This window comes from Camelus dromedarius, chromosome 3 (genome assembly GCF_036321535.1).
Source record: "Camelus dromedarius isolate mCamDro1 chromosome 3, mCamDro1.pat, whole genome shotgun sequence".
In the NCBI taxonomy this organism is placed as follows: Eukaryota; Metazoa; Chordata; class Mammalia; order Artiodactyla; family Camelidae; genus Camelus; species Camelus dromedarius.
Genome location: NC_087438.1, coordinates 99,810,369 through 99,822,393, shown reverse-complemented (window position 1 = coordinate 99,822,393; position 12,025 = coordinate 99,810,369). Strand labels below are relative to the sequence as shown.

The 12,025-nt window shown below is 46.1% G+C and overlaps 1 protein-coding gene across 6 annotated transcripts in view; it reads left to right on the top strand.

The window, feature by feature from the left end:
- The window catches only part of FGF1 (fibroblast growth factor 1), a 94,841-nt gene extending 83,210 nt beyond the window's left edge, over positions 1 to 11,631 (top strand). For 4 of the 6 annotated variants that reach the window (XM_031449252.2, XM_031449253.2, XM_031449256.2 and 1 more), the window contains 2 exons: positions 3,871 to 3,974; positions 8,361 to 11,631. In XM_031449252.2, coding sequence (XP_031305112.1) covers positions 3,871 to 3,974; positions 8,361 to 8,555 — 299 coding nt within the window. In that variant the 3' untranslated portion in view covers positions 8,556 to 11,631. The remainder of the gene's footprint in view (positions 1 to 3,870; positions 3,975 to 8,360) is intronic. The other 2 variants (XR_010380389.1, XM_064484407.1) reach the window with 2 other exon arrangements.
- Positions 11,632 to 12,025: the final 394 nt, after the last annotated feature.

The window sequence follows — 12,025 nt, the reverse complement described above, 5'->3', positions numbered from 1 at the left end:
ACCTTGAACACAAGGGGGACCAAGAAGAGGAGTGAATATGGCTTGATTTGGACAATCATTCCTATAACTGGAGCACAAGGGATTGCATGAAACAGAGGGAAAAACAGAATACCTGGACAGCCGGGCCTGGGCTCTGGTCATGGTTTTGCCCCTAATTGTAAGTACAATGTTGGGTAAAACATGCTCTTACCAAGCGTCAGTTTCCTTACCTGTAGGACAGAGCCAGTGCCACCTTCCTCCAGGGATGCTGCGAGGAGCGATGAGGTCACCTAAACACAGTGGAAATGACAGTAAGAGTATCGGACACTTCTCGGCATCAGAGCCTTACACCTCACAACTCCACAAAGTATCATATAGATAATGAAATGGGCAAATAACACGCCTAATCATCACACAGCTAATACACAGCCAAACCAGAATTTGAATTCCTGCAGTTTGATTCTGGAGTCCAAACTCTTTAATTTTACACTATTTATAAAGACAGAAACTAGCGTTGTGCCTGGCACATTGTCAGTGATCAGTAAATGGTTATTCCCTTCCTTTGGTCTCTCTTAAATATACAGGATTATGCTGAGGAATTAATAGAAAAATATACGTGAAAGTTCTCTGAAAACCATAAAGTTGAATGAAAACACAGAGCATTAAAAATTTTTTTTTGTTGAGATAAATTCACATACTTTACAATTTACCCATTTAAAGTGTGTGATGCAATGGTTTTCTTATATTCAGAGATGTGTGCAACCATCTCCATAACCAATTTTCATCACCCCCCCCAAAAGAAACCCTATATGTCTTAACCATAATTCCTCCTTCTCTCTCCCCCACCCCCTCCTCAGCCCCCCGCTACCACTAATCTACTTCCTGTCTCTAAGGGTTTGCCTATCCTGGATATTTCATTTAAATGGAAGCATACGGTATGTGGTCCTTTGTGACTGGCTCCTTCACTTAGCGTGTTTTTAAGGTTCCACCATGTTGCAGCACGTATCGGTACTTTGTTCCTTTTTATGGCCAAATAATATTCTACTGTACACAGCACTGTTACTCAAGTTTGTTTACTTGCTTCCTAGACTGTTAGAGCTGAATCAACTCTAGCGACCGAATCCAGACCCTTTCCATTTTACTAATAAGGAGAGCATGGCCCGGAGGTTCAACAGCCGAGCCCAGGCCACCCGGCTGGTTGGTGGCAGAGCCCAGCCTGAGCCTGACAAGTCTCAGCTCAGCCCCGCCTTACTTCACTCCGCAAAGCAATATTGCAAACACAATTTAGAATGTGCAGCTACCGACGAGGGACCAAGAGAGTCATCTCTGCAAAGATTAGTCTAATGTCATTTATTCAGCAAATATACACTGGCTGTCCCCAGAGGACAGGGCACAAAGGCACGTGCTGGAGACCAAAGGGGCATAGGACAGATAAGACCCCTGGCCTTTGTCCCAAGTGTTCATTCCCCCGGGGAGGCAGAAACAAACAAGTAAACCTCTAAGTGATAAAAATCAATGCCATGAAGGAAACACACACGGACCAAGAAAGACAATGGTGTGGGGACTAGGGTGGCAGGGGTGGTGGGTAGGGGTGAAAGGACTTGCTATATAGAGCGTGTGGGGCACGTGAGCAGGAAAGGCCTCTCTGAGGAGGGGTTTTAGGCTGAGGCCTGGAGGAGAAGGACCAACTTCGTGACTATTAGGGGGAAGAAGGTACCAACAGAGGGCAGAGCATGTGCAAAGGTCCTGAGGCAGGAGAGAGCGTGGTGTGCAGAAGGAGGCGAGGAAGTAGAGCAGTGACTCAGTGAGCCAGTGGCATGACTTGAGGCTGGAGGAGGGGAGGCCTCCCGGCCTATGCTCTCAGAGATAACCAGAGTTAGGGGGACCTGTGGGAAAGGAGATCATGACTTCCGGTTTCCTTCCTGTGAATTAAATAAACTCCACTTACCAGAGGAAGCCAGAGGAGGCCCTGGGTCTCTGTAGCAAAGACTTCCAAGGACAAGAGAATTGCATCTTCAATAAGGGTGATGTAATGATGTATCACCCTTGGGATGAATCACCAGATAAGGAAAACAGAGGAAAATGAGAAAATACAGACATATTAGAAAGGAAGTGGCTAAGCGAGTATGATCCAGCCACGTCATGGAACACAATTCCATGGGCAAAAGGAACGAGGGTAACTCTTTCAGTACTGAAGTGGAAAGATTTCCAGTTAGCTGTGAAGCAAAAAACACAAAGTACTGTATGGTGTCTTACTATTTGCATAGGAAAAAAAAAAGGCGGGAGGGATAACATGCATTTCTCATATATGGAGAAAGTATCTCTAGATGGACACACTCAAAATATACCTAGGAGGGGTTTACTTGTTCGTCTCTGTCTCCCAAGGAGAACACACCCCAGATGGAGGCAGGGCAAGGATGCTGTCTGTCCTGCACCCCCACAGGTTGGAAGGCGAGGTTGGGAGGGGCAGGAGGTAGACTTTGCACCGTCTCTTCTTCTGTGTCTCCAAGTATGAAACATGGGGGTGTATGTCTGATTCGAAGTAATTAAATAGAAAATGAAAACAAAGAAAAAGCAAAGAGGGGACTAGATACGCCGACTGAAGCCCTGTGTTCCTTCCAGCACCTCCACACCTCAGCCTCTGTCAAAGCTGACCCTTAGAGAGGTCAGCTGCCCTCCCGGAGAACTACTGGGTGCTCATCGGTCCCTGGTCCAGAGTTCACCCTTAATCATAACAAATGATTGTGACCAAAGAAATTGTTCAGACGAGGCCAGAATTAATTTCAGCTCCCAAATAGAAACCATCAAGGCAGCTCCTTCCAGAGCCACCCCAGGGGGGATGAACAAATGAATATCAAACAGGACTCCAAGGAGGTATCCAGCAGTGGGCAAGGCACTGTGGGAGTATCATCAGTGTAAACGGAGAGTGTAGCTCAGGGTACCTCAGTCCTTGCCCTTAATGCGACATTGCCCACCCTTGGCACTACTGACATTTTGGACTGAATAATTCCTCGTGGTGAAGGGCTCCCCTGGGCGTTGCTGGGTGCTCAGCAGCGTCCCTGGCTTCTACTCACTAGATGCCGGGAGCACCATTCTGCTCCAGTTGGGACAACCAAAAATGTCTCCAGACACGGCCAAATGCCCTTTGCAGAACAAAACCATCCCCAGGAGAGAACCAGCAGTCCCATCCCTATGTTCCCAAGTAGCTGCTGCGCTCTCCCAATCAGAAGCCAGGGTTTCCCCACTGCCTAAACCCCACTGGGGCTGCCACAGAGGTTGGGGGCTGACTGAACTGCACTGTGGGTGAGTTCCCTCAGTTTCAGATGTGCCAAAGAATCCAACTTCCCAGGAATCTCCTCTGTCTGGAAAAATAATACTCCCAGATTTTTTAAAAATAACCTTCTGAAGCTCCCATGCCAGGAAGGCCCGGGCCATAAAAAGGCATCCCCCCACCAAAGCAGGCTGAAAACTGGAGCAGAGCCCCTCAGGCTGGCCAGCTGCTGACTCCACAGCACCCCAGGAGCCCCAGGATGACAGAGCCCAGGACTGAACGCTGCTTCCTCCCCTGATCCTTCCCCTCCAGGTGACCGAGGAAGGAGGGAGGTGCTGTGAAGTGCACGTGGGGTCATCTCATAACAAACAGGGTGGGCGGGCGGGCGGGCCTGCCACCACCTCTCTTCTCTCGAGAACAGGATTCCCCACGGACAGCTTGCTTTGGAGGGCAAAGAAAAAGGAACTGTGTTCCTCTGTTTTGATTAATCTGAGGCTCATCCTTGAGGGCTCAGCGAAATGAATGAGCAGAATTTTCCGTGGCTAACTGTCCTGGCCGCCAGGCCCTATCGGCAAAAGCGTGGTGTTTATTTACTTTTGCTCATGTTATTTTTGTTTCAGTTCAGCTGCAGCTCAGTGCGGAAAGCGTGGGGGAGGTGTATATAAAGAGTACCGAGACTGGCCAGTACTTGGCCATGGACACCGACGGGCTTTTGTACGGCTCAGTAAGTATAAGGCTGACATGCTTCCAGACGCGGCCAAGGTTTGAGGTTTCCAGAAATCTTGTCACATTGAGTGATGCAAACTATAAAGCATCAATTAGTCTCTGTTTGTTATTTTTTCCAGCAGGATTCCCACCCTCCGCCCGGCCTTATTTTAGGCACTAACACAGAAGAGTTTCTTGCAGTATTCTCTCAAAATACTCCAATGCATCACCGAGACATAGAGAAAACATTGATTGAAATTTTAGTAACTCATCCAGTCACCTGCTCCAGAATACTCAATCCCACTTCATTCTTTCATTCCAAAAATGTTTCCTGAGCATCTACCATAGGCTGTCTATGTGTGTCTCTAATGCTTTTTTTTTAAAAAATTGCAGACCCCAGATTGTAGCGGCCTATGTGCCATGCATAAAACTTCGAAAATAGCCCTTTTAGTCTGGAAGGGTCACCGAAAAGGATTAGAAGTTTAATAACTTAGGGAATTATATTCAATATCTTGGAATAACCCATGATGAAAAGATAAGAAAAAGAAGATATACATGGATGACTGAATCACTATGCTAACACAACACTGTAAATCAACTACACTTCAATTAAAAAAATTTTTTTAATGTTTAAAAGCTTAATTCAACAAATACTTATCAAATGTGCCTAAGTACAGTTGGGTAGTGAGCCACATCCCTGTCCTAGAGAAGCAGAGTTTATTCAGTAGCTAAAATCCTCCTCACTTGCTCTATCCCCTTCCTAGTTCATGGTTTATCCATGTTTGACTCAGTCTATGTCGATCTTCGTGAGAAAAGAACAGAAGAGAAGCAGCTTGATTCTGTCCCTATTGGGGTCTCTGGTAAACGATCTGAATGGAAAAAGACTTGAAGCCAGTGGCTGCAGGTTTTGAAATTATTTCTGGATTTCAATGATCCTTTCTCTGTAGCCTGACAAGACAGTGACGGCTGGACCAAACCCCTTTCTTCCCTTTTAGGAAGACGGCTACCAAAAGGCAGCCAGTAGGGGGATTTTGGTCAGGGGCTCCCTTTAACTTACAACACGCTGCCAAGTGGTAGAGGGCATGGGAAAACCCTGTCTTGAAGTTGTAATCTCGGCCATAATCTCAGCCACAGATCGGGCTGTGAACACAGTTCATTTTTTTCACGCAGCCCTCTAGGGTTCAGGAGACAAAACCATCCGAGCAACAGGTAGCTTCTAGTAGGCTGTCTGCTGAAATATGGATTGATTTGGACAATTTCAAGGGGTTTGGAGCTAGGCAGGGACCTACATAGTGAGTCGATTTTTTTCTTTTTTCAAAGGCGGGTCTTCCAATTGGTAATAAAATCAACAGACCAATCACTCAACCTCAGACTCGTAGCTGAATCTCATGCGTCTGTCACTTTGGCAAGTTACTCAGCTACTCTGAGCCTTGTCTGAAGTGTGGGCAGTAGTGGGTAGTAACTACCGCATTCAGGGCTTCAGAGGAATCGGAAACCAGGAGCAGAACCTGCCCGCCAGGGTAGCTACAGGACGGTCGGTTTATAAATCCCTTACCCGCGTTATTTCTTAGGTTACGGTTTTATAGCTTTTCCTCCTTTAAGTCAGTTCTGATGTTTATTATAACCTTCTCTTCCTTGTATAAAAAAATGAGGGAGAATTCCCCCCAAATCCAATTTCCTCTAGGCTCCGGATACCCCCTTCTCCCACCATCGTCCCGGCCATCACTCTTTCCCCTGAAATACTCATAGGGTGGTCTTAATATATTATGCCGAAGAATTCTTGTATTTCCCCGCTGATAACAAGCAGGCCTAAAACATCTCAGGGCTCTGCCTCATGTGCTGACCAATTTTAGGTATTCATCCAGCCTGAGACAAATTTTTGTGTGTGGAAAGGATATATTTGTTTAAAAAAATAAGTTTGAAAGGCTCTAAAAGGTTAATATATTTATCTCTGGGAGTGGTGAATGGCAGATTTCATGATATGGGAATATAATATATATAATTACATATATATATTAACTTATAACAAATCATATAATAATATGAGAATGCCTTTCTGATTTTTCCCAGTGTTCTACAGTGGGTGCATATCACCTATGTAATTGGGGAAAAGCATGCTAAATATAGAAAAGAAAATGATTAAAACAGTAGGCATGAGTCAGCTGTTAATCCCCAGGCCCGCGGCACTGCACGAAGCGTGTAACAAGCACTGACAGTCCTGGGCGAGGGACGGATGGAGCACCTCCAGTTTGACCGGCTGACTCAACCTGTGACTCAGCCATTCTGTGTGTCAAGTGCCCTAGTGTAACAGACACACCAGGTAGGGGACGCGGCCGTCCCCAGCTTCGTCACAGAACACAGGCCTGACGTCCACAGCGGGGCATCATGGGCTGAGTCCTCCTTACAGGACAGTGGGCAACCCACACGGGTCCAAAACTGCCTATCTCCTCCCACCCCCGACAACGTGCTTCAAACACCGACGTCTGGATGAGCTCCTCTAGAGGCAGCAGAGTCGTGCAATTAAATATTACATCTCTGTCCCATCCTGTTCCAAAATGACCTGAAGTGTCTCACCCAGCCGTCACTCCACTAGACCACAAGTGAATAAAGACCGGAATACTTCCTGTTACATAGCTCCTTCCTAATCAAGGATAAGTTTATTGACTGCTTTGCAGGATCTCAAGAATCAAATTAAATTCATCCCCTAGCTGGTGAGCACCTATTATCTGCGAGGCTCTGTGCCTGGCGGGTAGACACAAGGCTGACAAGAGTCCGTCTCTTCCCTCAGCAGGGCTGACAGTGTAATAGACAAACATGCCCACGAACAGAGAATAAACAGCAGGGTTGGAAACCACCAGAATGGGAATCATCAACCACTGCGGGTGAGATGATGATACAGAGATCACAGGACTTGGAACTGGAGCAAAGTCAATACGGAACATATGTATTTTAATGCTCCTCACTGATGTGTATCCAGACGTAATAAATGTATTCTGAAATCTTGACAAATAGAAAGTTCAGAGAACTGGGATTCCTCCCACTCTAACAGATGAATTCCAACTACAAAAGTAACTGTTGGTAGATATTTTTAATGTAACTGCACTACTTAATATGTTGTAGCTATCTTTCTAGGTTCATAAATTTGGACTCCACTGTAGGGATGTACCACTATCCACTTAACCAGTCACCTTCCCACAGGGATTCAGGTGGCTTCCAATATGCTACCATTATATCCAAAACTTCAAAGAACATCCTTGAAAATACAGTTTTACACCTGCTCAACTATCTCAGAAGGGTCCATGCCTAGAAGTGAAATGGCGCGTCAAAGGGAAGGCATATTTTACATTTTCATAAGTGTTGCCAAACTCCCCTCACAAAGTTTCCACCAATTTATCTCACCAACAGTGCAAGAAAGTGCCTATTTCCCACACTGTCACCAATACTAAGACTTGTAAATCTTTCTGCTCTTTGCAGATATTAGAGCCAACATATGTTAAATCGTCTTTTAACTTGCATTTTCTTGCGAGTGAGATTAAATATGTTTTCATAGGTTTATCACACATTTTTAAAACAGCAGATATAGCATGTCATCTCGATAACATGCTGTCTGTGTCCATATGGCCGTAGCTGTGTCGCTCTGTGTGCTCATATGTAAAGATGTAAGGAAGGATGTTCTTCAACTGTAAACAGTTGCCTGTATCTGGGTGGGTGCACTTTGGGGCAATTTTTTTTTCTTTTTTCTTTCCTTTTTTAAAGTTGTGATTTTTTCCAAGTACTGTTCTTCCGATAAGTAACAAAAAATAAAGCTAGTTTCATTTAGAAAAAAACAAAACAACTTTAAGTTCCAGGAGCTATTTTATGCTTAGGACACATTTTGTGCAAGCGTTTATGTTCTTAACAACACTGAAATAAAACCCTGATATTGTTAGTGGAAACTGCCACAATGTAAAGCCAAATTAGTAGGTTTTCATTTATTCTTCAAGACCAAACTTAAGAATCCCCACTGCATTACAGGCCGGTTTTACCCATTTTGGACGTTTTTCATGGTCAACCTTAGGTGCCAGGTCTCCCCAGAGACAAAAGACCCAGCCCTGCCCTTAAGGTGCTTAAAGTCATGTAGGATCTCCCCAGTAGGAGATTCTAGGGTCCTGAGCACAGCAGTTATGAGGGGAGCTTCCGTAACAGCAAATGTGCATTGAAGGTTCATTATGTGCTGAGTCCGGTACCAAGTTCTCATTTCCCTCCTCAGAGATCGGTTCCATTATTACCCCGATTTTACTGAAGAAGAAACGGAAGCACAGAGGGCCTCACTCACTTGCCCAAGGTCACACAGCTAGTGAACAGAAGAACCCCGTCTAAAAGCATTCACCAATAGTTCTACTCTCTTCTGGTTTTATCTCTTTAGCAGACACCAAATGAGGAATGTTTGTTCCTGGAAAGGCTGGAGGAAAACCATTACAACACCTACACGTCCAAGAAGCACGCCGAAAAGAATTGGTTTGTTGGTCTCAAGAAGAATGGAAGCTGCAAACGCGGTCCTCGGACTCACTACGGCCAGAAGGCGATCTTGTTTCTCCCCTTGCCAGTCTCCTCTGATTAAAGAAATCTGTTCTGGGTGCCGACCAGTCCAGAGGAGCCTGAAGGGGTCCTCACCCCCCGGCCCCAGATTGTTCCCTTGATCATCGGCTGCGCTAACCCCTGGCCCACTGAGCCTGAATTTATAATGCGCTTCTCAATGCCCAGTTCACTTCTTTGTAGAGCCCTTCACCCTGGCACAGTTTGGAACAGAGGGACCGAATGGCTTTTAGGGGCCAACTGGCCAGACAGTCTGGGTCTGGTTTAGAAGTCCAGTTGCCTCTGGGCATCTACTGCAGGCTGAGCCTCTCAATGCAAGGGCAGGGCCAAGTGAAGTGTGTACGGGGGGCGGGCTGCCAAATGGGTTGTTAGTAACTGCATGCAACTCCCTCTGCAGAGTAAACCCCGTCTGCGAGTCCCCCAAACATCTGGCATGACTCCCTTTCTTCCTCTCACGCATATTAGCAGAGACACTTATGGCTAGATTAGCGGAAGGCAGCTTTCCATGAGTGGAAAGAAGGATGAAGAAATCCCCTCTCGGGAACAGAAGGGATTGAAATGGCGCGGGGAGACTGACTGGATTCTAGTGGACAGTCTAGAGGGATGAAGGCTGGGAGGCTCAGGCACAGGAGAGCAGAATGAATGCACAACCTTGGGAGCTGTTTCGATGCCCTGACTTCCCCAAGGTTCTCTGGCAGCAGGAAGCCCCCGGCTGATGCTGGGGGAGAGCAGGAGGTGCGGGTTCCTGAGAAAAGCAAGGACATCGGGTGTTGGGAAATTCATTTGGGTCTGAGGAGTGGGTGCAAGAGTGATAAGAAAGAAAGGGAAACATGGGCTGGGGGGAGGTTATCATCTAAATAAAGAGGATGATTCTACAAGTGAGACAGAAAAAGAAAGGGACGTCACAACCCGTGCTTGGCCACCAGAAAGCAGAGGCTTTGGGGTCCTGGGGCAGTGCTTACAAATCATATGGGCATCTCGATTGACCGCAGATTCTGGTTCAGTGGGTCTGGGGTGGACTTTTCCCGTTTCTAACAAGCTCCCAGGTGCTGGAGACGCTGCTGCCTCCCTCACCATACTTTAAGCAAGGTCCCCGAAAGTGTTATTCAAATGAAGGGGGCTCAAACGCCAGCCCTCCCCAGCCACGCCCGTGAAGCCACACACCCGTGGGTCTTCCGGGGCACTCAGACGGCTCGGGCAGCCGTGCCTGTGTTACGTGTTAAGGGGCCTGGGTTTAAGGCGCTTTGGCCCCATGTCTCCAAAATGCCCATTTAGAAGATAAACCAAAGCATACTTCAGAAACGTTAACCCCTCACAAACAGCTTTTCCCAAAAGGCCATTTGTGTTACCATTACTTGTATAAATGTGCTTCCTGCTTAAAGTGAACTTGACCCGAGCGGCTAGCAAATTAGAAACACCATTCATCTCTGACATGATACTGTTGCCACATAAAGGCCTTTAATAAGCCATTTAAACTTCCTGTGAGACTGTACGCTTAGTCACGCTTAAAAATACATCCTCAAAGGCAGTTAGACTGATCAGCGTGCAGCCACTGAGAACGACAATAGGACATGACGTATAAGCTCAATCATCTGCTGCTTAGACCACCTTTTCCTATAAAATGAGATTTTTCTCTGTTTCTTGCTGTGCTATTATCAACTCTCCTTTGAAAATGGGGGGCTCTTAAGCAGTGATGTAATTCTGGAGAAAAACTGCTGAGAGTGTTAGCTCGTGCTTTCTAATGAACTGAAGTCATTATTAATTGAAAGGTAACTCGTTAGTAATTGGACTGTCTATTCTGAGTGGAAGAAAACTGACAATCTGTGAAAGCTCAAAGTGACACTGCAACTGAGGGACCGAACCAAGTTAACACTACGGTTAACAGTATCTTTCTGCATTTGTACAGCAAGTTTTATTTCATCACTTTTTTTTTTGTTTTGTTTTTGTAACTTGGATAAGACGATTCTTATTTTGTTTTAGTAAATCTTTGCAGGCAAGTTGGGGATAGTGCAGTGCGGCCTGACATCTCTTTACTATGAAGACTTGGCCAGAAAAAGGTACCCAGAGAGGAAATCCAAGATATTTATAATGGCCCATAACTTTTAGTGTATGAATCAAATTCAAGTGTAACATTGGCCAAGGAAAATTAAATACTGCGGCTAACAGATGAGACGGAAGTCTGTGGTTTCAGAGACCCAAAGCGTTTAGAAGAAACACTACTGTGACCTTGACAACCTCAGCCCAGTCATTATTCATGTATTCGTTCAATGAATATTAAGTGCCAACTGTGTGCCAGGCACTGGCCTGGGTACTAGGGCCCCTGGGAACCTTGTCTGTCTGGTTTGCTGCTGTCTTCTCTCCCAGGGCATTATATTTATGGTGAAGGATTCATTTCTTTCAGTCAAGTAAAAAAAAGAGACCGTGGGTTCCTGCTGAATGAACAGCAAGTCCCAGAAACCAAGGTTTTGGAAGAATTAGCAACCCGCAGCATACAAGAAACCCCTATGGAAATGTGAGAGGACGCGGCAAGGTAAACCTAACACTTCACCTGCAAGCCCATGTCAGTTCAGGGGGACCACTTTCCAAAAAGGAAGGCAGGCTGTCTGATCTTGTAAGAAAGGAGCGGCCGGTGGTTCCCTGCCCCGTTCTGAGCATGTTCCTTACACATGGAGCATTCCTGTTGCTCTCCCTCCCGCTTGAGGAAGTCTTGGAGCCATCCGCCTGCCGTGTGGCCAACTGTTACGAGTTGCCTGACATTCTGTACGAAGCACCAGGCATTTCGATGGTTTTCAGTGTGGTGGTGGAGGTGGTAGGGATGTGTTTCCTTGGAAGGGATGATAATTAAAGCCTCCTACGGCCAACAGCGTGCACTTACAAAACACTGACTGGAGCATCACGTGTTACTGAAGATCAGGGTCCTCGCTTCGTGTTGGAGGCAACGGAGCCCAGGTCCTCAGCCTTGTACAGTGCACTGCTTAAACCAACCGAGCTCCTAGGCTGCAAAGCAGACCTCTGAAGAAGATGCCTGCCGTTTTTCATCACCATCTCTCTTTTTTTTGCACCCTAAAAATGCTAATAAATGTTCCACTTCTAGGTGATAATGTCTCTCTGAGTTTCTGAGCATCATTGTGTCTCATCATCCTTGGGAAGGACTTTGTGGCATCCCTGAGGTGTGGCTGCCTTGTTTTCTACACTGAGCTGGTCACCAAATGTGAGACTTTGAAGGAGAAAAGGAAAAACACTTCTCATTCTGTTTGGAAACCTAAGGCCAGCCCAGTGCTTGTCTAGGGATCCATTAGGGAAATACAGTCAGGAAATTTGCCCCCTGAAGAGCCAAGCACCGTAACTAACTCAGCTGACGCCTTTTCTTCATTGTAGCCTGTGAAACCGTGCTGCTGTTGCAGAGCTGAGCAGCTGTGCTTTGGCAAAGATAAAGTGACCCGAAAAAAATGTTAAGGGCTTATTTACAATTTTCAGTCAATGTCAAGAGGTGTG